Source organism: Cnephaeus nilssonii, assembly GCF_951640355.1.
Source record: "Cnephaeus nilssonii genome assembly, chromosome: 2".
Taxonomy (NCBI): domain Eukaryota; kingdom Metazoa; phylum Chordata; class Mammalia; order Chiroptera; family Vespertilionidae; genus Cnephaeus; species Cnephaeus nilssonii.
The window spans coordinates 12,804,641-12,830,139 of NC_137073.1; the positions used below are offsets into that span (position 1 = coordinate 12,804,641).

At 50.2% G+C, this 25,499-nt stretch overlaps 2 protein-coding genes across 7 annotated transcripts; both read left to right on the forward strand.

The window, feature by feature from the left end:
* The first annotated feature begins 8,053 nt into the window (after positions 1 to 8,053).
* NME4 (NME/NM23 nucleoside diphosphate kinase 4) lies at positions 8,054 to 12,419 on the forward strand. Of its 3 annotated transcripts, XM_079799687.1 has the most exons (6): positions 8,059 to 8,311; positions 9,902 to 10,035; positions 10,299 to 10,400; positions 10,501 to 10,613; positions 10,799 to 10,869; positions 11,045 to 11,171. In XM_079799687.1, exons 1-5 carry the CDS (start codon positions 8,221 to 8,223, stop codon positions 10,827 to 10,829), a joined length of 471 nt encoding a protein of 156 aa, XP_079655813.1. In that variant the 5' UTR covers positions 8,059 to 8,220; the 3' UTR covers positions 10,830 to 10,869; positions 11,045 to 11,171. The 3 variants fall into 3 exon arrangements, with proteins under 3 accessions (XP_079655811.1, XP_079655813.1, XP_079655812.1); XM_079799685.1 differs by lacking the exon at positions 10,799 to 10,869 and having other exon boundaries at positions 8,054 to 8,311; positions 10,943 to 12,419; XM_079799686.1 differs by lacking the exon at positions 10,799 to 10,869 and having other exon boundaries at positions 8,068 to 8,311; positions 11,045 to 12,419.
* DECR2 (2,4-dienoyl-CoA reductase 2) lies at positions 10,501 to 19,872 on the forward strand. 4 transcript variants are annotated; one of them, XM_079799650.1, is made up of 10 exons: positions 10,501 to 10,613; positions 12,870 to 12,990; positions 13,569 to 13,637; positions 14,772 to 14,823; positions 15,428 to 15,563; positions 15,835 to 15,959; positions 16,053 to 16,146; positions 16,344 to 16,448; positions 16,918 to 17,126; positions 18,209 to 19,871. In XM_079799650.1, the coding sequence occupies exons 2-9, from the start codon at positions 12,911 to 12,913 to the stop codon at positions 17,124 to 17,126; spliced, it is 870 nt and encodes a 289-aa protein (XP_079655776.1). In that variant the 5' UTR covers positions 10,501 to 10,613; positions 12,870 to 12,910; the 3' UTR covers positions 18,209 to 19,871. The 4 variants fall into 4 exon arrangements, with proteins under 4 accessions (XP_079655776.1, XP_079655774.1, XP_079655775.1 ...); XM_079799648.1 differs by lacking the exon at positions 10,501 to 10,613 and having other exon boundaries at positions 12,441 to 12,990; positions 18,209 to 19,870; XM_079799649.1 differs by lacking the exon at positions 10,501 to 10,613 and having other exon boundaries at positions 12,441 to 12,990; positions 18,212 to 19,870.
* The last annotated feature ends 5,627 nt before the right edge of the window (positions 19,873 to 25,499 follow it).

Genomic DNA, 25,499 nt, shown 5'->3' on the forward strand with positions numbered 1-25,499 from the left:
GGGCGCGCGGGGACTGGGATCCGTAGGAGGACGCAGCAGGGGGATATTGGAGTGGGGCGGGGGGGGGGGGGGCTGAGCGACGCGGGGCTGAGAGCGGGACGGAGCGCGATGCGGAATCAGGGGCTACGTGGGATCAGGGTGACGCGGGGCGGGGTGCGGTGTGGGGTCTGGAGCGACTTGTGCCGTTGGGCTGACGCGGGGCTGGGGAGCGGACCTGAGGCCGGGGTTGGGGGAAGGTGGGCAGACGCAGTCGGGGCCGACAGGAGGACGGAGGGGTGCACGAGGAAAAGGGTCAGAGCGAGGTCGTGGACTGAGGGAGACCGCTTGCGCAGGAAGGGGTGTGCATGGCGGGATAGATGGACGGTCCTGCGGAACGCGCGGGGGACAAGGGGCCGAGGCGGGAATTCGGGGCGGGAATTAAAACGCACAGGAGATTCCAGGCGGCGGGAGATGCTCAGAGAGCTCCAAATGCTTCCTGGAGGCGCTGGGTGGTCCCACGGGACGCGAGTGTTTGTGTGTTCACTGAATTGTGGGCCAGGCGCGGCGGGGCAGGCCGAGTGGCTGGAGCGGAGACCCCGCACAGTCTGGCGAGTCCCACACCCATTTTTGCCTCCCCAGGGCGGTGCACCCCCCAGAGCTGAACTCCGGCGCTGTCACTCCGCAAAGTTGAAACGAGTGTGTGTAAACACACACATACACAAACACATTTGAAAGGTGAAGGCTCTGTAGACATGTGGGAATTTCACATTGTGGAGTGGGACTAACTCCTCACCAAACACTAAGGATTTAAGCGCAAATAGGAAATGATCGGGGACTAGAGGAAAACTTGGGTAAGATTTTAGAGTCTTGGAGAAGCGAAGGCATGTCTAAATGTGGCCCCAAACTCAGAAGTCTTTAGAGGCAACACTGGAAAATTCAACTAGGTGAAATGTTTTCTGCAGAACAAAACTACCTAAGTGAAGTAAAAAACAAACAAAACCCAAGACAAGAACTGGAGAGGACAGGCTTGCACCTTGTATTACAAAGGGCCAATCTTAATAAGATTAATAATAAACAGCCCCTACAAATCAATGAGAAAAGACCCATCCTCCAATACAAAAGGATCTGAGAATACTTCTGGAAAGGAAATGCAAATGAACAGGAACAGGCTCAACCTCCCTCCTTACAGTTTTAAGTTCAAATTAAAAAGTTCCCAGATCTTTTTTTCTTTCACCTAACAAATCTGCAAAGATCAAAAAATTTGATCACACATGAAGGGTGACATTGTGAGCCAACAGACATTCTTATGTGTCGTGAGCGTCTAGGAAGCCTCTGAACTCTTGAGTACATGTAGCCTTGCCTCAGTTATTCCACTGCTGTGAGTTTTCCCTGTGGAGATTGGTCATGAGGGGATGGGATATTCGATTCATGGATGCCCATACCATGACGCAAACACTATAACATGCGACTGCAAAAGGAAACCCAGAAGCTCTATGTACTGTTTGGAAATGTTTAGCTTTAGCTCTGAAAAGGAAAGGGCAGAAAGTGATCGCTTTTGTTGGAAATTAATATATATATATATATATATATATATATATATATATATATATATTTTTTTTTTTTTACATGTTTCAAAGGCATAGAATAAGATTCCAGCAGCAAGGGCACTGGTGTAGCTGGGAGGGAACCACGTGGCTAGTGATGGGAGTGGGGGTGGGGGTGGGGTGCTATACCTGTTTGTACCTTTTGAACTTTATACTGAGGGAGGGGGTGAGGTAAACTGGAGAAGCTGACCCACCAAGCCCAAGGCCACGTAAGGCCAATAAAGTGGGGGTGGAGGCCTAGGGAGGAAGGAAGCCCAAGGAAGAAGGAAGCCAGAGGCGTGAAGCACAAAAGAGACCCTTTGTTCCTTTGGAATTTTCAGGTTGGGCCTTCCTCTCTCCTGCTGTTCTGGATTTAAAGGGGCAGATATCAGTTCTGGGTTTTATAGAGCTGTGATTTTAGTGCACTACACTGACCCAGTTATGCTAGGGACAGCAGCTGTGGTCAACACTAGGGACTGTTCCATCCAAGACCCATCTCCTGCCCCAGGCTGGGCTCAGAGGCCCCCCACCAGCCCTCCTCACTCCAAGGTCCTCCCCTGAGTGTGTCACTTCCTATGAGCTTCCTGTGCCCAAGTTCCCTACCAGGTAGGAGGGGAAGTAGCAGATGCCTCTGACCCCAGTGCTCTATCTAGGGAGTTGGTTAATTTGTAAGTAGACAAGGAGCCCTAGACTGGAGTCCAGAGATCTTTGCTAAATAACAGCATTAGCAATGGAAAGAACCCTAGAACCCACCTTGAGGGGCTTCATTTTCAAGATTGGAAACTGAGGCCCAGCGACCAGAGAACTCTGTCTAGAGGCATGTGCATATACACAGTTCTGTATTCTCTCATGGCACACCAAAAAATGAATTCCAACTAGATCGGATGGTCAACTGCCAAGAATAAAATGTTAAAAAGGAAATTTAGAATACATCACTTAGAATACAGAGATGGGAAAGAATATCTTAAGCAACGTGGACAGGAAAGTGGGAAACCATGAAGGAAAAGTTACTTATTTGACTACATTTTAAAAAATGCTATGTAACTATAAAAAGTATGCAAGGTCCTGACCAGTGTGGCTCAGTTGTTTGGAGCGTCGTCCAGTGCATGGAAGGGTTCAATTATCAGTTGAGCTACATACCCAGGTTGTGGGATCAATCCCCAGTGGTACTGGAGGCAACCAATGGATGTTCCTCTCATGTCAATGTGTCTCTCCCCTTCTCCCTTCCTTTCTCTCTAGACTCAATGAAATCCTCACCTGAGGGTTAAAAAGTATGAGCCCAGCCAGCATGGCTCAGTGGTTGAGAGTTAACCTGTGAATCAGAAGGTCATGGTTCTACTCCTGGTCAGGGCACATGCCCATGTTGTGGGCTCGATACCCAGTGGGGGGCATCTCATCATTGATGCTTTTATCTCTCTTCTCCTTTCCTCTCTGAAATCAATAAAAAATATTTTAAAATATATGTATATTTTAAAAATAGAAAAATCCAATGGCTGAACAATGTGGATACATCCCATTTTCAGACTGGAACGCCCTGGGACAGATCCTCTCACTAGCTCTCTGTGTATGGACCAGTGGAGTGCTGTCCAACCACCCAGAGGGAAGGGCTGTTAGAGGGACGGGGGTGTGGGGGGTGTGAGTGGAGGACACAGACGTTTTCCCACAGACAGTCTGTGTCTGGCCACAATGAGCATTATTATATTTACTTTGGATAAACATTTCAAAGGTGCCCTAGCTGGTTTGGCTCAGTGGATAGAGCGTCAGCCCTCAACTGAAAGGTCCCAGGTTTGATTCCAGTCAAGGGTTGCAGGCTCAGTCCCTGGTTCTGGTTGGTGCTTGTGGATGCAACCAATCGATATGTCTCATATCAATGTTTCTCTGTCCCTCTGCCTCTCCCCCTCCCTTCCACTCTCTCTAAAAATCAATGGAAAAATATCCTCAGGTGAAGATTAACAAAAATTTTTTTCCAAAGGTTAATAAAAGACACCTCCCCCCACAAAACACACCCCACTATAATTCAATTTTATCCAAATAATTGTAGGAAGAGCTGCGACACCTGGGTGTTTCTTTCTCTGTGACCCTCAGCCTTCCTCTCTCTCTAAAAAAATTAAAAACAAAAAACAAAAAAACCTTGATGTGGTTTGGTAGGGAACTGTGGGTGTAGAAATCAGTTTCCCTCTTTGTCCCAGCATAAACTAGAACAGGGTGCCCAGACATCTGGGTTACATAAGGATAATTTCCCCAAAAGTTTTATGAACAACATGGGGTTTTTGAGTCTATTTTACCAAAACAATTTTTTAAATTATAACTTTTTATTGATGTTTTAAATACATTTTTATTTATTTCAGAGAGAAAGGAAAGGGAGAGAGATAGGGATATCAATGATGAAAGAGAATCATTGATCAGCTGCTCCAGCACGCCTCCCACTGGGGATGGAGCCTGCAACCCCGGCATGTGCCCTTGACCAGGAATCGAACCATGCCCTCCTGGTTCATAGGTTCATAGGATAATTTTGAAAGGCATTGGGGGTCAGAGGAGCTTCAGCTAAAAGAGTTAAAGGTCCAAGTTCATCGTTCTCCTTGTCTCAGGACCCCTGCTTTTTATTAACACAATTTGTCCTAAGGCAAGGTGGAGATAATACACTTCAAAGGGTAGGGTACAGAAGCATTGTCGGATTGTGGAATAGCCTACAGCTGTTCAGGTGTTTGGCCAACAGGAGGCAATAACATGTAGATAATCATTCTGTTCTGCCAGCAATTCCAACAGGTAATTACATATGTGACTCAGCCCTTGTTGAGCCCCCAAGTTTCATCAACATTTTGATGAAACTCTTGTAATTATGAATGCTGGAATTGGCTTCCAGCAATAGGTCAATGATGCTCAACTACTGAACTACCCTGGCCAGGCTGATTTTTGTTGTTGTTGTTAATCCTCACCCGAAGATATTTTTTCATTGATTTTTAGAGAGAGTAGAAAGAAGGGGAAGAGACACAGACATCAATTGGTTTCCTCCTGCACATGCCCCAGCCAGGGCTGGGGATCAAGCCTGCAACCAAGGTACATACCCTTGACCAGAATCAAACCCAGGACCCTTCAGTCCGTGGGTCGATGCTCTATCCACTGAGCCAAACTAACTAGGGCTGATTTTTTTTTCTTTTTAAGCCAGAGAGAAGAAGGGAGGAGAGAGAGAAACATCAATGTGAGAGCAAGACATAAATTGACTATCTCCTGCACATCTCCTACCCAGGGATCAACTCAGGACACTTGGGAATGTGCTCTAACCAGGAATCTAACCAGCAACCTTTCTGTGCAAGGGGTGACGCCCAACCAACTGAGCCACATGTGCCAGGTCCAAAGTTTTTCTTTCTTTTTTAATATATTTTATTGATTTTTTACAGAGAGGAAGAGAGAGGGATAGAGAGTTAGAAACATCGATGAGAGAGAAACACCGATCAGCTGCCTCCTGCACACCCCCCACTGGGGATGTGCCCGCAGTAGGTACATGCCCTTGACCGGAATCGAACCTGGGACCCCCGAATCCGCAAGCCGACGCTCTATCCACTGAGCCAAACCGGTTTCGGCAGTTTTTCTTAAGTCTAATAAGCCTAACTACTATTATCATTTCATAAAGAAAAATCATTTTCAGCAGTTCCAGAACTGTTTGTCTCAATTGGCCATTTAAGTTTAATAGCAAAAGACTGGTTAATGAATTACAACGCACTGTAAAGCATTCAGAAGGAAAGGAGAATGCTTTGTGGACCATTTGGGTTTTGTTTCTTTGTTTGTGTGGCAGTTTTTTATTTTTTAATAAAATTATTTGTTATATATTTTTTATTGATTTCAGAGCGGAAGGGAGAGGGAGAGAGATAGGAACATCAATGATGAGAGAGAATCACTGATCAGCTGCCTCCTGCATGTCCCCCTCTGGGGATCGAGCCTGCAACCAGGGCATGTGCCCTGACCAGGAATCCAACCATAATCTTCTGGTTCAGAGGTCAATGCTCAACCACTGAGCACACCGACTGGGCATGTGTGGCAGTTTTTGTTATTAGTTTTAAAAATAAGTACTTTTAAATATATATGTATATTTTGTTGATTTTTTTTACAAAGAGGAAGGGAGAGGGATAGAGAGTTAGAAACATCGATGGGAGAGAAACATCGATCAGCTGCCTCCTGCACACCTCCTACTGGGGATGTGCCCGCAACCAAGGTACATGCCCTTGACCAGAATCGAACCTGGGACCTTTCAGTCCACAGGCCAATGCTCTATCCACTGAGCCAAACCGGTTAGGGCAAAATAAGTACTTTTAAATGGAAACAGCTTGACCAAAAATCTGCCACAGAATTTTGAAACCCATTAAAACAAAATTTAATGAGAAAATAAATTCATTTTCCAACCTAAAGTAGAAAGTACATACATTCGGAATTATGCTTAAATAATGGTTAGTAGTTTTTTTATTATTATTATTGATTTTTAGAGAGGGAGAGGAGGGAAGAGATAGAAACATCAATTTTTTGTTCCACTTACTTTATTTTTTAAATATATACTTTTTATTGATTTCAGAGAGGAAGGGAGATAGAGAGATAGAAACATCATTGATGAGAGAGAATCATTGACTGGCTGCCTCCTGCAAGCCCCCAGTGGGCTTAGCATGTGCCCTTAGCTGGAATCGAACCTGGGACCCTTTAGTCTGCAGGCCGATGCTCTATCCACTGAGCCAAACCAGCTAAGGCTAAAGATTAGTTTTGTTTTTTAAAGTTCAGCAAGTAGTTCTTATTTATCCCCTCTTTTTAAAACCTAAGTTTTTATTGACCTTAAAGAGAGACAAAGGAAGAGGGAGATAGAAACATTGATCGGCTGCCCCCTACCGGGAATTGAGCTCACAATCCCAGTATGTGCCCTGACTGGGAATCAAACCTGCTACCTGCCACTTTTTAGTGCACAGGATGGTGCTCCAACCAGCTGAGCCACACCAGCCAGGGCTTGATTGTTTTTTCTTATTTATTTATTGTTAGAGGAAGGAAGGGAGAGAGTGAAATATCAATGTGAGAGAGAAACATCAATTGGTTACCTCCATTCCCCAACCGGGGTTCATCCTGAACTAAAACCTAGATATATGCCTTGACTGGGAATTGAACTGGAAACCTTTTTGGTATACAGGAAGACGCTCCAACCAACAGCCACCCAACCAGGGCTGGAATGTCATCTTTAAATGGCTGGAATAAAAAAGAAACTCCTGTCAATCCATGATTCTATATCCAAAAAAAGCATTCTTTAAGAATGAAGACAGTCCTAGCTGGTTTGGCTCAGTGGCTAGAGCGTCGGCCTGTGGACTGAAGGGTCCCAGGCTCGATTCCGGCCAAGGGCACATGCCTGGGTTGTGGGCTCCAACCCCAGTAGGGGTTGTACAGGAGGCAGCCAATCAATGATTCCCTCTCATCATTGATGTTTCTATCTCTCTCCCTCTCCCTTCCTCTCTGAAATCAATAATAAAAAAAAAAAAGTGAATGAAGACAAGCCCTGGCTGGTGAGCTCAGTGGTTAGAGCTTCTGCCTGCACACTGGAGGGTCTTGGTTCGATTCCAGTCAAAGGCACATACTGGGTTGCAGATTGCAGGTCCACCCCCACTCCCAGTCAGGGCAAGTGTAGGGAGCAACCAATCATGTCTCTCTCTCACATCTATGGTTCTCTCTCTCTTTCCCCCTTCCCTTTCACTCTCTCTAAAAATAAATGGAAAAAATATTCTCACTCCTTGGGTGAGGATTAAAAAAAAGAGAGAGAAAAGAATGACGATAAAGCCCTGGCAGATGTGGCTCAGTTGGTTGTATTGTCTGTGCACCCGAAGGTTGCAGGTTTGGTTTCCAGTCAGGGCACATAGGTTTTGGGTTCCATCCCTGGTCCCCAGCATAGGTGACGCAACTCTTGATATATGTCTCACATTGATGTTTCTCTCTCTGTCTTTCTCTTCCTCACTCTAAAGAATAAAAAATTAAAAGAATAAATACATTTTTTTAGATAAAAGAAAACCAAGGTGTGGTCAGCCAATCTGAATGACAAAAAAATGCTAACAAGATAGATCTTATATTGTCTTAACACAGAGACACATAATAATAATAATAATAATAATAATAATAATAATAAAAAGAGTGTGGGAGAAAACTTTTAGAGATGATGGATATGTTTATGGCATATATTGTGATGGTTTCACATTTATAAACTTATCTCCAAATCCTACACATTAAATATATACAGCTTTTTGTTTGTCAATATTTAATGACTGCGTTGGTATGAAAACAAATATGATCCACACTGAGTTCATATTATTATCGATTTTTTTCTCCTGATTTTAACAGAAATGGACATATTTTCCCTTGGGCCCTACAAGTGGAGAACAGTCGGGGATGGGGGTCGAGCAGGCAAAGGGGCGGGGATAGATGGGGAGGAGGCCAACGCTTCTCCAGGCTGTCCACCCTATCCTTCCTCTCTTCCCTCCGCCCCTCCTTTCTTCCCCCCACCCCACACCTCCGCTCCCCTTCCTTTCTCCCTCCGCCCCTCCTTCAGTCCCTCCGCCCCTCCTCCCTTTCTTCCCTCGCTGGAAGCTTCATAATCCCGCGCTCACTCCTCCAGTGTTCAGCCCGCGCCCACGGCCTGGGCGCCATGAGCGGCCTCTTAGGTTGCGCGGTGCTGAGGGAGGTGTTGTGCGGCTCGCGGGCCTGGGTCCCCAGCCTGCTCGTGCGCCCCTGCTCGGGTGAGTCGGGGGAGGGGATCGGCAGGAGGCGCCTCCTAGCCTTGGTTGGCGCACAGGCTGGGGGCCTAGACCCCGCAGTCCTGACTCGCTGGGAAGTCTTGGGGCGCCAAGCGGGTGCGGGGGGGCGGGGGGAGGCGATCGAAGTCCCGGAAGGCGCGCTCCTTGGGTTCCTGCGGGGGCGGGCCGGGGTCCTGCATCCCTCCCACTACCGCTCATTGCCCTCCAACCCCCTCCCCCAATGCCTGCCGCCCACCTCCCCAGGTTGCCTGGGGCAGAGGGACCCAGGGACCCTGGAGCAGAAGGAAGCCAGAGGCCTAGTGGCCACATTGGGTGGTGATGTGATCCCTGCGGAGCTGGGGCTCCTGAGAGGGAAGTCACTCTCCGCAGATGAAAACTCCTCCCTCGGAGCCGCTGTGGTGTTTTCTCTAGGCCCTAAGTCCGCCTGACCGCACCTATTTGGGGCCCTGGGGCCCTTATCTGTAACCGGTCCTCTACCCTAACTGAGAGCCAGATGTCATGGTGTTCCAACGCTGGCAAGAGTGCACTGCCATCTTCCAAGGCCAGGCTAGACAGCAGGTCCCTAGGCACTGGATTTGGGGGGAACAAACTAGTCGGGGCTTCTCTCCCTGGTGGGCCGCATTTGGCCCTGAAGGGATGTGCCAGCAGGTCACCCACAGCACAGGTTTGGGTTCATTTTCCTCCTGGGGATGAGGAATGGCAGCTGCAGATGCCCCCTGGGACGCTGGCTGGCTCCAATCTTCTCATTTCTCCACCGTTCTGTCTTCGAAGGACTTTGCAGGACATCCAGGGTCTGGGCTTTTCTCAAAAGCACAATTGAGCCTGGATCCAGTGCTGTGGGTTTGCTAACTCAGAAGTGGCTTGGGCTGTAGGAGGGTGATGCAGCCTCCCATCTTCTTAGCTGTGTTGGGCCGGGCTCAGTGCTCTCCTTGGGCCTGGAAGCTCCCCACCTTAAAACCTCACACAGCAGCAGAGTTCCTGCCTGGCCAGTAAGGTGTAAGAGAAGTCCTCCAGGCTTCCTCACCTGCAGACAGGAACCTCTCTACCTTCCTCCTCAATCCCCAGGTGCCACTTGTCCTGGTGTCTGTGGCCTACCTGTGGGGAGAATATACTGCATTTCTCCTTGGCTCTCCGCTATATTCTTTCACCTCAGACCCACAAGATGGGCTCTGGGTCCTTGGTGATGCGGCAGTGCCTGTGTTATCACCCCCAAGGACAGGAGTCAAAAGTGAGGCCAAGAGTCATGCTTTCTTTCCAGTGAGTTATCCCTGGGTCTCCTGGCTCTCAGGGGACACCAGCTCCATCATGAGCAGCTTCTGCGACTGCCTGGGAGGGAGCTATGGCCCCTCTAACAGGTTGGAAGCCCCCAGGAATCCCGTGCCCCGATTATCCCTGACAGGCAGCACCATGCTGGGCAATTCCTGGCTGCGGGCACCACACTTATCCCCCTCCAGAGCTGCTCTGGTGGAGGCAGACACTGTAGCCCAGATGACATCTGGGCCCTGGCAGGGGAACACGGGTCAGGAGACTTGAAAAGGTGAGGCAGCATCCCTGAACCCTCCTCTTCTAAAGGAGGGCCCTCCTGGACCCGGGAGCGGACCCTGGTGGCCGTGAAGCCAGATGGGGTGCAGCGGCGGCTTGTTGGGGATGTGATCCGGCGTTTTGAGAGGAGGGGCTTCAAGCTGGTGGGGATGAAGATGCTTCAGGTACCAGGGCTCTTGGCCTGTGGGTGTCCCTCAGTGCACTAGGGGGAGGGCTTCTTATGGACCTCAGAACCTCAGCCCTTCATGTCAGCCCTGCTCCAGGAGGAGTGTCCTGTTGGAAGTAGAAGGGGAGGGATGGAGAGGTGGAGTTGGTATCTCCTGCTCTGCTGTGCTTGACATGCCGGCTCATGTAGGTGTTATCTGCAAAGCCATTGCCCCAGTGTCCACTGGGGTTCCCTCTCACTCCTTCTCCCAATGCCACTCAGGCGCCAGAGAACGTCCTTGCTGAGCACTACCACGACCTTCGGAGGAAGCCCTTCTACCCAGCCCTCATCAGCTACATGAGCTCTGGCCCTGTGGTGGCCATGGTATGGCCTGGTGGAAGGGGTGGAGGGCCCTGGATTGAGCCTGGGGCTGCTGAGCCCTTGGTGATCCCCACTTCTCCTGACCTTTATCTCTGTGCTGCAGGTCTGGGAAGGCCCCAATGTGGTCTGCACCTCAAGGGCCATGATAGGGCACACGGACTCAGCTGAGGCTGCCCCCGGCACCATTCGAGGCGACTTCAGCTTCCACATCAGCAGGTACAGGGGCCCTGGCACACTCAGCCACAAGCTCATTGTTTTGCTGGGTGAAAGTTAAGCCAGAAGAGACTTTTAATGTGGGTCATCACACCTCTTACTTGCTAGTCTCAGGGAGATGAAGTATTCCCTGAGTGTTGTGTATGTACTGCGTCATCATTGTCTGTTGTCTGACTCTATCTTGCCAGATACCCTGAGGGAGGACTGGTGGGAAAATGAGGCTCCCAGTAACAGTCTGGGCTGGTCCATGAGGTTGTGGGTAAGAGGCCGAGGCCAGGCTGGAACCCAGTTTTCTAGCTCCCCTCTTCTTCCTTTCCCCTCTGCATAATCAGCTTGCTCCTCTGGATAGTAGGGAATCAGCAGACATATCCCAGGACCTCCAAGGTGCATGTTGAAGCCTGTGCCTTACCTTTGCTACCTGTTACCTGGCACAGGAACATCATCCACGCCAGCGACTCCGTGGAGGGGGCCCAGAGGGAGATCCAGCTGTGGTTCCAGAGCAATGAGCTGGTTGACTGGGCAGACGAAGGCCACCGGAGCAGCCTCTACACAGCCTGAACCTCAGGCTGCCCTAGGCTGCCCCCAGCATCCACCCAGGACCAACTACCTCTGTCCACAAGAACTTGAGCCCACACTGTGCTCTGCCCATCTGTCCCAGACCACTTCCCTGTTCACCTTCTGCCTCAGCCCAGAGCAGTTGAGCCACCTTTATGTGCCTTTTGGTATCTTAAACCAGCAAGAGATTGGACTAAATCCTTTCCATACCAAAATGCCAGACCACCTTTGGGGGGGGTCTCCAAAAGTGGCTTAACCTCCCCTCCCCCACAGAGGAGACATTAAAAGTCCTTGTGCTGTGCATGGGGGTGGAGCACTCATTATGTCGGTGGCTGGGAACTAATGAGGCCTTTAAGCAAGGCTGTGTAAACCAGTAGGGGGTCAATAGAATGTACGACTCAGGCAGAGATCCAGAGACCTCCGACCTGAAATTTGGGGGAACCCAAGCTGGGCCCTGAAGCTGGTGCTGTCCCAACACCATTCTGATTCCGCTGAAGGAGGAGCTTCCTGCCTTGGACAGGACTGGAGGGTGGCAGGAACTGGTGGCTGGGGAGGTGGTGGCTAAGACCACCCTCAGGGCAGAAAGCTTGGTGACTATAACCTCCTCCCCTCTTCCTGGCTTGATGTGGCTGAGGCTGCCTGGTGTTTACTTGTTGACACTGCATCTCACCCCTAGTCCCCAGGTGTCCCTCCTCCCTCTTGACAGGTACTGGACACTACACAGCACACATCATTACATCTGCTAAGGCTGACTTGGTCCTCATTTGATATTTTTTCCTTCTTAAAGTTCTCTTTTTTTTTTTAGAGAGGGGAAGGGAGAGGGATAGAGAGATAGAAACATCAATGAGAAACATCAACATTGATGGGCTGTCTCCTCTGCATGCCCCCTATTGGGGCTCGAACCCTGACCTGGAATCAAACCAGCAATCTCTTGGTAACCACTGAACCACCCCGGCCGGGCTTTTTTCCCTTCTTGATGAAGGATGGCCTGGTCCTTGCCCTGACATTTATCGCTCTAGAAACAGGTCATTTTAGGAATTGGCCCTGGGACTGGACAAGTGAAGCAAAGCCTTTCCGTGGCTTTTCTTGGCTGGAGTCTCCTTCCCTCCTCTTTGATATTTATGCAACAGGGTAGGCAGGTGTCTGGGAGACAAGGGCATTTAAATGCTGAGCACTTCCCAACCAGCTGTTTTAAATGCACAGCTGGGCCAGCCTGACCTTAACCCTGGAAGCAGTGTCCGCTGTATCCAGCTGGCTCCGACCACGGTACTAACACCCCGTCTTGTGGAGAGGACTTGGTCTGTGGACAGTTTGGAGGCCCACTCACCTGGCCTCAGCCACAGAAATCCGCCTGCAGCACTGCGCTTGCGCCTGCCGCGGTTCTGGGACAGACCAGCCACCCCCATTCTCAGCAGGCCATGTGGCCACAGTGCGCACAATGTCCTGGAAGAAGCTGGGAGGCAGCGGGGAGGGGGGCGGTGGTCCTGGGAGGAGCGAGAGGCCACTGTGCAGGGCGGGCGCCCCGAGAAGGATGAGGAGGCATCTACAGGGCCGCGCGTCCTGGGAGGAGCGAGGGCGCCTGCGGGAGGGGGGGCGGCGAGGGGCGGGACCTCCGTTTCCCTGGACTCTACGGGTGCTCAGAAGTGACGTTGCTAGAGCGCCGCTTGCCCTGGTGGTGGCAGCTGGTGCTCTGATCCGAAGCAGGTCCCTGCCGTTCCCGCTGCCGCGGGTCTGTACCGAGCGCCATGGCCCAGCCGCCGCCCGATGTCGGCGAGGATGACTGCCTCCCGGAGTACCGCCACCTCTTTTGCCCCGACCTGCTCCGGTGAGAGCCTAGTCCGGGCCTGCGGTCGGGAGCGGGGTCAGGAACAGGGGACGCCGGAGACCTGGCCTGGAACTGGAGGCGCCTGGGGAGTAGGACCTGGGGTTCGGGGCGTCCAAGTGCTCTGGAACTTGGATCTTTGCCCTGTGGAGAGCACGTTCTGTTTGGCTTGGCCCGTGCTGGTGGATATTGCTAATGGCAATTCTGGGAGGGTGGAGCTTGTATGTTTTGAAAACATTCCTCACTGAACTGACAACTTTATGAATAGAGAATTTTAGGCTGAAATAGGAGTTCCCAAAGACCCAGAAAGCCTAGGCATGCAGGCATTGGCGTTTTATTGTCTTACAAAAATCATCCACGTTATTTGGTATCAGTCTGGATTTGATAGAAGTGCCCAGTTCATAGGGTCAAAGTCCTCCTAGAGCCACAGCCTTCCCCCACTCCCTAGTTAATGGGGATATCTTTAAAAAGCCTGTGGTGTTGATTAATTCTTGTTTACAGTATTACATAAGTCTCCTTTCCCCCCATTGACCTCTCCCGTTGCCCCCGCCCCTCACAAAGCCCGTGTTTTCTTCCCCCAGGGACAAAGTCGCCTTCATCACAGGCGGTGGCTCTGGGATCGGATTCCGGATTGCTGAGATTTTTATGAGGTGCGCACTCTCTGTTTGTTCTGTGCCCACCACCCCATCTCCACTGCTGACTCTCACGCTTCCTCACACCTTCCCTTCCCGCTGGATCCTGGGATTCCCGGGCAAGAGGCTGGTGGGTGTGGGAACCCCTCTAGGCAATGAGCCATTTAAGAACATCTGAAAGGGGAGGCAGGACTCCAGGGCCCTCTCCTAGACCTTAGTGGAGACTGTGTGGCTCTGGTCTGAGTACCCTCATTTACACAAAGAGGGAGGGTTCAACAGCTTGTGGTAACTCTATTGCAGAGCCCCTGGGGCCTGGCTGAGCCAGAGTCTTGGAGAGCCCAGTTGCATGTGGAACACAGTGTCTCTTGCGACACAAGTTCTGTGGCCTCAGGTCCAAGTCACATATTTATCACCCCGACCTGGGAAAGGCCCAGAGTTAGGCTGGGGTTGGGGGAGAGGGAGCCTGTTGATATCCTTAGGGACCCTCACTTTTCATACCAGAGAGCTGAGTCCCACTGGACAAGATTTTGGGATTCATTCATTCTAGGTGAACTTTTTGCCAAACTGGTGGCTTTGGGCATTTTGCTTCTCTGAACAGGGTATGACTAGCTGGTCAGGGTTATTTTGAGGAGTAGGTAGAACCTGCTTAGCAGGTGATAGCTGCTATTGTTACCACCAACACTGTGAGGCTCAGGTTGTGAGGAGGTGACCCAGGGCAGGTACCCTGACCTCAGAATGGGCTTTCTGTCCTTCTCTTCACCATCACAGGGAGAGAGGACAGGAGCACGTGGGGCCATGCCAGGGGGACCCAGAAGGCCTCAAGCCAATGCTTGGGCCCCCATTTGACGTTCACAGCTGCTTTGGTGCTGTGCACATGGAGTTTGGGGCAGCGCCTGTATCCTGATGCCAGAGAGGCCAGCCCAGAAACGCTGCGAGTGGGACTAATGGCAGCCACCTGAAGCCCCACCACAGTGGCTTAGCTGTGTTCAGACCCCTGTGTCCGCTGACAGCTGTACCTTCAACATTGGGCTGGTGTTTCAGCCCAAGAGACCCTTGGGGGAAGGGGGCTCTGCTTAGAGCTCTGGGCAAGAGCCCATCTGGGTTTATCTCTTGGCACCTTGCCACCCTCACTCCTGCCCTCTGGCTTTGCAGGCACGGCTGCCACACGGTCATTGCCAGCAGAAGTTTTCCGAGAGTATCAATGGTAAGGTGTCTCTACTATGCCTATCCCATCCATGGGTGGCTATGGAGACCCAGAGCCTGGACCTGGAGGGTCCTGAGGCCCAGAGGATGTTGACTCCAAAAGCTGCTCCTCTTCCAAATATCAAGCTTCGGTGGAGGTTGTCTCCCAGGAAAACACCTGGCTTTTAAAAATGTTTAATTATTGGGTCCTGTGAGGGACCCTCATGTTGAGTGGTACTGATGCTAAGAGAGATCTCTGAGCTCAGCTGGGTTAAAATAGCGGTCCACATGTCCTACCCACCCAGGAGGAAAGTCTCACCCCTGCCACAGTGGGTCTCTGGGCAGGGACTGGAAGTCTGCTAGAGCTGCCACTGACCCATGAGCAGTGGCCTGGAAGGTGATGTGGAGGGAAGAGTGTTGAATTTCTGAGAAATGTCCACTCGGGGTTGTGGACCCAGGGAATGGCTACCTGCCAGCTGCATCTCTCAAGAGTGGAGTCCAGCAACACACCCTGGCTTCCCAGCAGAACCTGAACACATCCTCTTTGGATCCTGAGGGCTGTTCTCTCTAGGCTGAGCCACTTGGCCATTGCCCACCTCTTCTCTCCCTTCCTGTCTGGCTTCTAGGCTTCCAGAAAGCTGACTGCAGCCACTGGCCAGCGATGCCTCCCTTTATCCATGGATGTCAGAGATCCCCCAGCCATCATGGCTGCCGTGGACCAGGCACTGAAGGAGTTTGGAAAAATCGACATTCTCATAAACTGTGAGTCACTGTTAAGCTAGGCCAGGGGTTTTCTGATGAGTCAGCAATACTAGACCTTCCTTCTTGGAGGTCCCAGAACTTTTATCCCGGGCTCCAGGCCACTATCTTGGCCAACTCTGTTCCTGCCAAGTTATTTCAGTGTGAACTTGACTGAATCAGAGTCAGAGGCAATCTCAAGCCGCCTTCCCTGTCCAGCTTGTGCCATCCTGAAGTCTGTAAGCTCTAACTGCCCAGGGCTCCCGCACCATCCGTGTCTCCTTCCATCCTGCAGGTGCAGCCGGAAACTTCCTGTGCCCAGCCAGCTCGTTGTCCTTCAATGCCTTCAAGGCTGTGATGGACATCGATACCTTGGGCACATTCAATGTGTCTCACGTGCTCTACAAGAAGTTCTTCCAGGTGAGTGTTCTCTGGTTGGGACCTCCCTAGTGGTCTGCTTGCTGACAAGCGTCCCCCTAACCCCCCCACCCCGGACTCCGCCATGTGTTGCAGGACCATGGAGGAGTAATTGTGAACATCACCGCAACTCTGGGTACCCGGGGGCAGGTGCTCCAAGTGCACGCAGGCTCTGCCAAGGCAGCCGTGGGTATGGCACCCCATCTGGTCTGCTCTCCTGGGTTCCTTAGGCTCCCTCTCCTGCCTGTCCCTGGAGGCCAACAGTGTCTGAGTGGGCATTGGAGAGGCCCAGCCCTGACCCTGAGTCCCCACTTCAACCCAGGCCACCCCAGAAGTCAAAGCAGCCCTGCATTCTCCCTCATGCCCGCCTGCCTTCCTTCCATGCAGATGCAATGACGCGGCACTTGGCTGTGGAGTGGGGTCCCCAGAACATCCGAGTCAACAGCCTTGCCCCCGGCCCTATCAGTGGCACGGAGGGGCTCCGGCGGCTAGGTAAGGCTCTCAGGAAGCCCAGGTCCTCTTGGATGCTCCCCTAGGTACAGGCTCCACAGTGCCTCCCTGGGCCCCCCTCTCACCTGGCTGGGACAAGTGCCAAATTTTCATGGCTCCTTGGGGCTGGCAAGGAGACATTTGTGGTTAGCACACAGCTGCAGTGGGCTAAGGATCAACCAGACTTGGGAAGCTGCTCCCTTGAGGTAGAGGCCACAGGGCTACTGGCCTTGATGTTTGAGTCAGAACCAAAGTGGGGCTTCCATTGAAGCTTCCAGAACCTTGGCAAGGTGTCCATCAAAAAGCCCTGTGCTGGTTCTTTGGCAGTGTTACTCAGTACCTGGCCTGTTCCTGCTCTGCGAGGATGGTGCTCATAGTGCCCGCAACATTCTCGGATGTGGTTTAGAGAGGGCTGGGCTGGGGAGGGTGGAGGGCCTTGAGATCCTGTGGCTCACAGGGTTTGACCTCCCAGGTGGTCCCCACACCAGCAAGGTCCTGCCCAGCCCCCTACAGAGGCTGGGGAACAAGACGGAGATCGCCCACAGTGTACTCTACCTGGCCAGCCCGTTGGCATCCTACGTGACAGGGGCCTTGCTGGTGGTCGACGGCGGGGCATGGCTGACGTTCCCTAATGACATGAAGTTGCTGGCGGATTTTGCATCCTTCTCTGCTAAACTCTAGGTGATGTGCCACTCCCACCTTCGGGGTGTCATTTGTGTTCATGGCCCTTTCCCAGGACCCCACCCTGTGGACTTTTGGTCATTGTTTGGGCCCTGATACGTTTTCACTCAATTCCTTGGGCATATTTCTAGACATGTTCTTGGGCATGTTTGGGCTTCCACTACTCCAACAGACCAGGCCATATGTAGTTCAAGCTGGGGAGGGGTCTTCTTGGGTGGTATTGGGAGGGGGCCCAGCCCAATGAAGCTCTACCCCAGATCTCAGGCCCTCCTGCAAACCAGGGTGGGCATGGCTTGCCTGGCAGACAGGAATTCTCTTTCTCTCTGGGAGCTCCCCTCGGTGACCCTCTCTGGAGGCCTGAGGGCTGTCTGAGCCATGCAAGGGTGCCATTGCTCTCTGCCTCCCCCCTTCCCCCAATCCCAGTGGTGTGGCTGGTCCATGAGGCCTGCTTATCCTGGTTCTCTGAGCAGCAGCTTCCTCTGAGGAAGGCTGAGGCCCTACCCATGCCTCTGAATACCTATGCTCGCCAAACCTCCTGGGTCACCATCACAGGGTGGTGGTAGAATGTTCTAGACTTTAGCTGTTTTCTGTCCCATCTGAGGGGGTGTGTATGGTGAAGGGATAGCTCAGGAGTTCACAGTTCAGCCACACTTTGAAGCCAAGTTTGGAGCAGGCTTCTGCGATGACACCCCACCATCTTTCTTGGAGACGGGTTTGTGAGCACAAGCGATGTTGAGAAGCCCCTCTGCTGAGGCTCTCTGAGCTTTGGTTGCCATCAGACATGTTCTGAAGTGCCCGTGAGCGACCAGGCAGCTCGAGGTGGGGGGTGGGGGGAACTCTGGGCTGGTAAACCATCTACTGGGGTGAGGAGCACTCATCTAGGGGAGTTCTGGAGGAGGGCAGAAGGGGACTGCTGGTGTCTGCCCCCCAGGGGATACACAAGGCTTAGCTGCCCACTGCCGTCTCCCGGCCACTTGTGGGTGCTGCCCAGATGGCAGATACAGTTTCCCAGGCTGTGCAGGAGATGGGCCTGGTGCGCTTCAGTCCTCTGTGACCTTGGTGTCTGCTGGCATTTCTGACAGGAGCTGGACAGCTGAAGCGAAGAAGGCATTCTGAAGGCGAGGCTGGTCCACAACCCACTCTTGGATTCCTGGGACCTGCCTCTCACCCAGCTGAGAACTCCAAACCAACCACCCTAGCAGAGCAGCTGAAGCAGAGATTAACCCCTCCTCAGAGAGCCATTCTGTGTTCCCATTCCCTTCCCGTGACCCATCTCCTGTGCATGGCAGGCGTGACCAGGCAGTGAGGCCAGCCTGCTGACCTGCCCACACCACACAGATATCTGCCAGGAGGTGATTGGCATTTCAGCTCCCTCAAGAGTGGAGATGCAGACCAGTTGCTGGGGTATTCCCCTCACCCCTGACCTTGGGTTTAGGGGCTATCCTGCCCTGCCTAGTCTCAGCCTGGGCTGGCCTCCTGCCTGTTTCCTGTCCCATCTGAAGGGGTGTGTATGTGAAGGCATAGCCCAGGAGTTCACAGTTCAGTCACACTGTGAAGCTGAGTTTGGAGCAGGCTTCTGTGATGACTCCCCATCATCCTTCCTGGAGACAGTTGGATGCCTCAAGGTTTGAGCCCCTCAAAACTATAGGTCAGCCCTCTGGTTAGGCACATACAGTTCCATCCTTCCTTGTTGGTATCACCCATTTGTATAAGCACAGATCCTAGAACTTTGCCAGAAAATACATTTTCTTAAAGAATAATATTTTTTATTGTAAAACATCTATTCATTGGACTTTGCAAAATTTTTTAGAAGGAAAAGGAAGATACTTGATAAGAATCACTGTGATCCGGTCATTTAGAGGTAGGGGATGTGTTTCCTTCCTATCTTTTTCCTGTGAAGAGTTTAGAAAATGCTTCCTATTTAATGCCCGAAGACCCTCAAGGTCCCCATTTGCTCTTGGTCTGTTCCTACTGCCATTAGGGGGCTGAGTGTGAGCTCTCTGCCCCAGAGGACCATGCTCACTTGTCCCTTGTTCAAGTCCCTTCATTCTATGAAAAGAGACCACCTCGCCTCAACATGTGCAAGGGAGTGGCAGGAAAACCCCATGACCATCCCAGCTGGGAGGCCACCTGGCAGAGGGAGCACCTTTTGCTATTTAAAGGTGCTCCCTATTGTCAGGGAGACCAAAATGTGGTGCGTCAAGTTCACCAGCAAGATAGAATGGGCCTCTACTGGTTTGGCCCAGTGGATAGAGTGTCAGCCTATGGACTTAAGGGTCCCAGGTTCGATTCCGGTCAAGGGCACATACCCGGGTTGCGGGCTCTATCCCCAGTAGGGGATGTGCAGAAGGCAACCGATCAATGATTCTCTCTCATCGTTGATTCTGTCTCTCTCCCCTCTCCCTTCCTCTCTGGAATCAATAAAAATATATTAAAACAAAAAACAGAGGAGTCCTTATGATACTGCTGGGGGGACAAGACAAAAGCGTGAAAGCAGTTACTGGGGAGACTTGGCCAGTGAGAGAGGCAGAGGCAATCCTGAGGACCCCCCTCCATATGCCAGCGAGCTTGGGCCTGCTGTCCTTACTGAGGAGTAAGCCCTGGGGATGGCCTGAGGGGGAGGGTGTCCCACCATGGATGACTAGGCCCTGCTGCTTTTGAAGGTTGGGATGCACTGTTGAGGTGCAGGTTGATCCCCAACCGTGTAGGAGGCAACTTGTTGATGTATCTCACATCGATGTTTCTCTCTGTCTCTTCCCCTTCCTGCCTCCCTTCTACTCTCTTTGAAAATCAATGGAAGCATATCCTCAGATGAAGATTACCAAAAATAAAATAAAATAAATAAATAAAATAATAAAATAGAAATCCACCAATGAATGCATAAATAAATGAAACAACAAATTGATGGCCTAACCCAGTGGTCGGCAAACCGCGGCTCGCGAGCCACATGCAGCTCTTTGGCCCCTTGAGTGTGGCTCTTCCACAAAATACCACATGCGGGCACGCACGTACAGTGCGACTGAAACTTCGTGGCCCATGTGCAGAAGTAGGTTTTCGGCCTAGGCGAATCTATTTTGAAGAAGTGGTGTTAGAGCACTCAAGGGGCCAAAGAGCCGCATGTGGCTCATGAGCCACGGTTTGCCGACCACTGCCCTAACCGTTTTGGCTCAGTGGATAGAGCATCGGCCTGTGGACTGAAGGGTCCCAGGTTCGATTCTGGTCAAGGACATGTACCTTGGTTGCGGGCACATCCCCAGTGGGGAGTGTGCAGGAGGCCACTGAATGGATGTTTCTCTCTCATCGATGTTTCTAGCTCTCTATCCCTCTCCCTTCCTCTCTGTAAAAAATCAATAAGATATACATTGTTTAAAAAAAACCAAAAAAACAAATTGATGTTTCTCTCTTTCAATAAAAAAAAAAAACTTACATGTAGCCCCTTAAGCTGAGTGTGTGTGTGTGTGTGTGTGTGTGTGTGTGTGTGTGTGTACTGCTTTTCAGTGATTGGATGAGTCTCAGGTCTCCCTCTCTGGTGAAACCCAAAGGCCACTTGGGAGATGGCAGAGGTTGCCTAAGTTGGATGATCTACACAGGCTTCCCACTTATATCTGGGGCCAGGACTTTGCCCAACTCAGCTCTTCTGTGCTAGGGACCATGGTGGAGACTGGGTCCTTCTTTGGACTTCTGTTTTTCTTGCTTATGCCAATGGAACCCTTGAGCAAAACAGCCCCCAAAGACAGGGCATTGCTGCTTTCCTATTTAACACTGGGTTCTGGTTCAGGTCTCTGGAATGAGACCTACATCTGTTTCTCAGGTGACATACATAATCAGCATGGATTTCACCAACTGAACTCTCAGAGGATAACAGTATTTTCAGGTCTGGGAGATTTTTGGAGTACCTCATCACATCCATTAGTCAGAGTATCTCGATAAGACATTACTTGGCAGGTGTCTATTGAAGAAGGAATGATAAATATGCAGAATTCAGAATTAACTTTTAACTCTCCCACCATCACATGTAATTTGGACAATTTTTATACAATGGGAAGAAAATGATGTGGATTAGATCTTTACCTCTTTGGAAAATGTGACCTGAGGCTAAAAAAAGGAAGTTCTGCCCTAACCGGTTTGGCTCAGTGGATAGAGCGTCGGCCTGCGGACTGAAAGGTCCCAGGTTGGATTCCGGTCAAGGGCATGTACCTTGGTTGCGGGCACATCCCCAGTAGGAGGTGTGCAGGAGGCAGCAGATCGATGTTTCTTTCCCATCCATGATTCGGACTCTCTATCCCTCTCCCTCTCTGTAAAAAAATCAATAAAATATATTAAAAAAATAAAATAAAAAAGGAAGTCCTGAATCCACATACAAACTCCTCACTGCCCCTCAGTGCAGTTCCCCCAGTTGTGATTTTGGCTTCAGGAGAGAGGAGGTGGGTGCAAAATGTGGGCTGTGAAGTGCTCTGGGCAGTGGGCATTAGAGGCGCCTGTCTTCACAGGAAGATGGGAGCAGGTGCCAGCAGCTTCAGAGTGAAATGGCAAAATAGGAAAAGCATCCAAACTCTGAGTCACGAGGAACTATATGGTGCCTTTCAAACTCATTTTATTTTTACTCGAAGAAACGTACTTTACTAAATTTGAAGGTGAGAAAAAAGCCTATCCCACTGAATAAAATATCAGTAAACACGAGTGTGGATCTGTGCTCTCAACTGCTGGAGGCTACAGGAGAGAGTGTGATCTAGATCTATAATTGACTTCTCTTTACAAAATGTGAATCTTGTTTCCAAAATTGTAAAATAAAAATATTTGGCTGGTGCCCGACCAGAGTGTCTCAGGTGGTTGAGCATCGTCCTGTACACTGAAAGGTTGCTGGTTCGATTCCCAGTTCAGAGCACATACCTGGGTTGCAGGTTCGATCCCCAGTTGGGGCACATCTGGAAGGCAACCCATGGATGTTTCTCTCTCACATTGATCTCTCTCTCTCTCTCTCTCTCTCTCTCTCTCTCTCTCTCTCCCCCTTCTTCTAATGATGTCCTTAGAGAGGATTAGTGAGGATGAAAGGCTATATATATTTGGCCAGCAGTTTTTGTTTATAGCTTGATTGATACATACTTGATGTACAATAAACTGCACTTATGTAAAGTGTATTATTTGATGAATTCTGACATACGTCTTTACCTGTGCAACCATCACAACAATCACAATAAGGAACATACCCATCACCTGCAAACCATTTCCTCCAGTCCCTTGGTAACCATCCCCCGCTGCTTCTCCCTCCCCCTTATCCTCAGGAGACAGAGGGAAGAACTGGTGAGCCATCCAGGATGACAGCTCAGGTCCTGGGAGGGCAAGACCCACCAGGAAGGGCGTGGCCATGTGGGAGAAAAGGTTCCACAAGGAGGAGGGGAATCAAGAACATCTGGCTGAAAGGTGGAATAGTAGGAAGAGGTGCCGGGCACTCAGCTGGGTCCAGGACCCCTTTTTAGGAGTCCCAGCGCAGGCTGTTTGGTGGCGGTGCGCCTTCCTTACCCTGGCCCTGTCACAGGGCAGTCTCTTTCCTGCTGTCCATCTCCAGGGCCACCAAAGCTGCTCCTGGCCTGATGCCCCAAACCACCTTGCAGGAGGCTCCCACTTGACCACTGGCTGGCTCAGCCTTGGACATTGTGCTCTGGGACACAGGGCTCTCTACATGTACTGATGTCCAGCCCTACATGGCCCGCAGTGCTCATTGAGAGAAGGACCTGCCACAGATGTATCTGGAACTGTCCCCTTTGGGAGGAGGGCTTCTTTAGACAGCCTCCCAGAGCCTACACCCCAACTCTCTGATCTGGGTTCCTACTGTAACTCCACTTTTGACACAAATCATTTTCAAATATTACAATAAAATGGCTGATAGAGGCGACCTCACAAATACATGGGGAAAGAACAGATAGTGTGGGGGAAACTGCTCATTAAGTGAGAAACATAAAGTCAGGTCCCTACCTTACATCACGTTGAAACAGAAAAACTCCAAGTGGATTAAAGTCATAGTGTAAAAGGGAAAACTATACATTTAGGCAGATATCTTTGAGACTGGGCAAAGGATTTATTTATTTAACTTAAAAATGTTTAAGTATGAAATTATTAAAATACTAGAGGCCTGGTGCATGAGATTTGTGCACTGGGGGTGGGGGTCCCTCTCGCAGTCCAGGAGCCTCGGGGGATGTCCAACTGTGGGGAGTGGACCTAAGCTGGCAGTTGACGTCCTTAGTGCTCCTGCTGAGGTGGGAGAGGCTCCTGCCACCACTGCTGGCTTGCCAGCCATGAGCCAGGCTTCTGGACTTCTGGCTGAGCAGCGATCCCCCTGTGGGAGGGCTCTGATCACCAGGGGGCAGCTCCTGCATTGAGTGTCTGCCCCCTGGTGGTCAGTGTGTGTCATAGCGACCGGTCGTTCTATGGTCCGGTCAATTTGCATATTAGCCTTTTATTATATAGGATGTGGGTAAAATTTAATAACAATTAAAAAAGGACACACCCACATGTTCACCACTAGAATTTGATGCTTTGCCAGGTTCACCAGATCTTGATCCTTGTTTGCTTCCAATCTGTCTGCCTTTAAAGGAAATAAATTTTACAAGTAGAGTTAAATTTCACTTTTCACTCCTTTCCTCTTCTGTCCCCCTCAATATAACTCCCATGCTTGTTTTGGTATTTTTACTACAAATAAAGATGCTTAGAAACAATAGATGTCATTGAGGATGTGTTTTTATTTTTATTTATTTATTTATTTATTTATTTATTTATTTATTTATTTCTTTATTTTTAAATATATTTTTATTGATTTCAGAGAGGAAGGGAGAGGGAGAGATAGATAGAAACATCAATGATGAGAGAGAATCATTGATTGGCTGCCTCCTGCACACCCCACACTGGGGATCGAGCCCGCAACCCAGGCATGTGCCCTTGGCCGGAATCGAACCCAGGACCCTTCAGTCCCCAGGCCGATGCTCTACTCACTGAGCCAAACCGGGTAGGGCAGGATGTGTTTTTAGACTCTGCAAAAATGGTATGACACAGTTCTGCAACTTGCTTTTTCACTTGTTTTGTAAGTCTGCCCATGGTGATGTGGCAGATGTGGTTAATTCATGGAAACTACTACATAATATTCCCTTACAATAGATTACACCTCCGCCATTCAGCAATCCTTTTTTTAAAAAATATTTTTATTGCCCTAACTGGTTTGGCTCAGTGGATAGAGCGTCGGCCTGTAAACTGAGGGGTCCCAGGTTCGATTCCGGTCAAGGCCATGTGCCTTGGTTGCAGGCACATCCCCTGTGGGGGGTGTGCAGGAGGCAGCTGATGGATGTTTCTAACTCTCTCTCCCTTCCTCTCTGTGAAAAATCAATAAAATATATTTTAAAATATTTTTATTTATTTCAGAGAAGAAGGGAGAGGAAGAGAAAGATAGAAACATCAATGAGAGAGGATCATTGATCAACTGCCTCCTGCACACCCCCTACTAGGGATTGAGCCCACAACCTGGGCATGTGCCCTAACCGACAATTGAACCGTGACCTCCTGGTTCATAGGTAGATGCTCAACCACTGAGCCACACCGACTGGGCCAGCAGTCTCTTTATGGAACTATGAAAACCAGCGCTGCAGGAACACCCCTTTCCTGTCTCCTCATGGACTTCGGAACATCTCCTTCCTGTTTCCTCATGAACCTGGGCATTGGAAGGTACGGAATGGAAGTGCTATATTAGTAATGTGAATTCCCATAGTCTGCTAGGATCAGAGTTAATTTTTCCTCTGATTGGTGTCAAATGCTATCTTAATTCAATCCCTTGAGTACCAATATGGTTAAGCATCTTTTTTGTGTTTACTAGCCACTTGAGTTTCCTCCTCTGAAACTGCTTATTCTATTCATTGCTCATTTTTTTAAGGGGTAGCTGTTATTTTACTGTTGGTTTTTTTTTTTTTTAGGACTTCTTTGTGTATTCTGGAAATGAATCCTTTATTAGTTATATCTGTTCTAAATCTCTTCCAAGTTGCTATGGACTGAATTGTGCCCCCAAATTCATTAGTTGAAGCTCTAACCCCCAATTCGATGGTATTTGGAAATGGAGGGTTAGATGAGGTCATGTGTTGGGGCCCTAATGATGAGATTAGGGGCTTTATAAGAAGAGGAAGAGAGAGAAATGGCTCTCTCTCCCAGGTGAGGATACACCTAGAAGGAAGCCCTCACAAGCCAAGAAGAAAGCTCTCAACAGGAACGAATTTGCTGCCATCTTGATCTTGGACTTCTCAGCTTCCAGAATTGTGAAAAATAAATGTCTGTTGTTTAAGCCACCCAGTGCTTGGTATTTGGTTATAGCGGTGTAAGCAGATTAACACACTAGTC

Bases quoted from the DNA above. Each gene is read 5' to 3' on its own strand.
- DECR2 (XM_079799650.1), top strand. From the start codon at position 12,911: ATGGCCCAGCCGCCGCCCGATGTCGGCGAGGATGACTGCCTCCCGGAG. The intron at 14,824-15,427 runs GTAAGGTGTCTC...TCTGGCTTCTAG, and splicing joins GTTTTCCGAGAGTATCAATG to GCTTCCAGAAAGCTGACTGC. The intron at 16,147-16,343 runs GTATGGCACCCC...CCTTCCATGCAG, and splicing joins CTCTGCCAAGGCAGCCGTGG to ATGCAATGACGCGGCACTTG.
- NME4 (XM_079799685.1), top strand. From the start codon at position 8,221: ATGAGCGGCCTCTTAGGTTGCGCGGTGCTGAGGGAGGTGTTGTGCGGC. The intron at 8,312-9,901 runs GTGAGTCGGGGG...CCTCTTCTAAAG, and splicing joins GCTCGTGCGCCCCTGCTCGG to GAGGGCCCTCCTGGACCCGG. The intron at 10,036-10,298 runs GTACCAGGGCTC...AATGCCACTCAG, and splicing joins TGGGGATGAAGATGCTTCAG to GCGCCAGAGAACGTCCTTGC.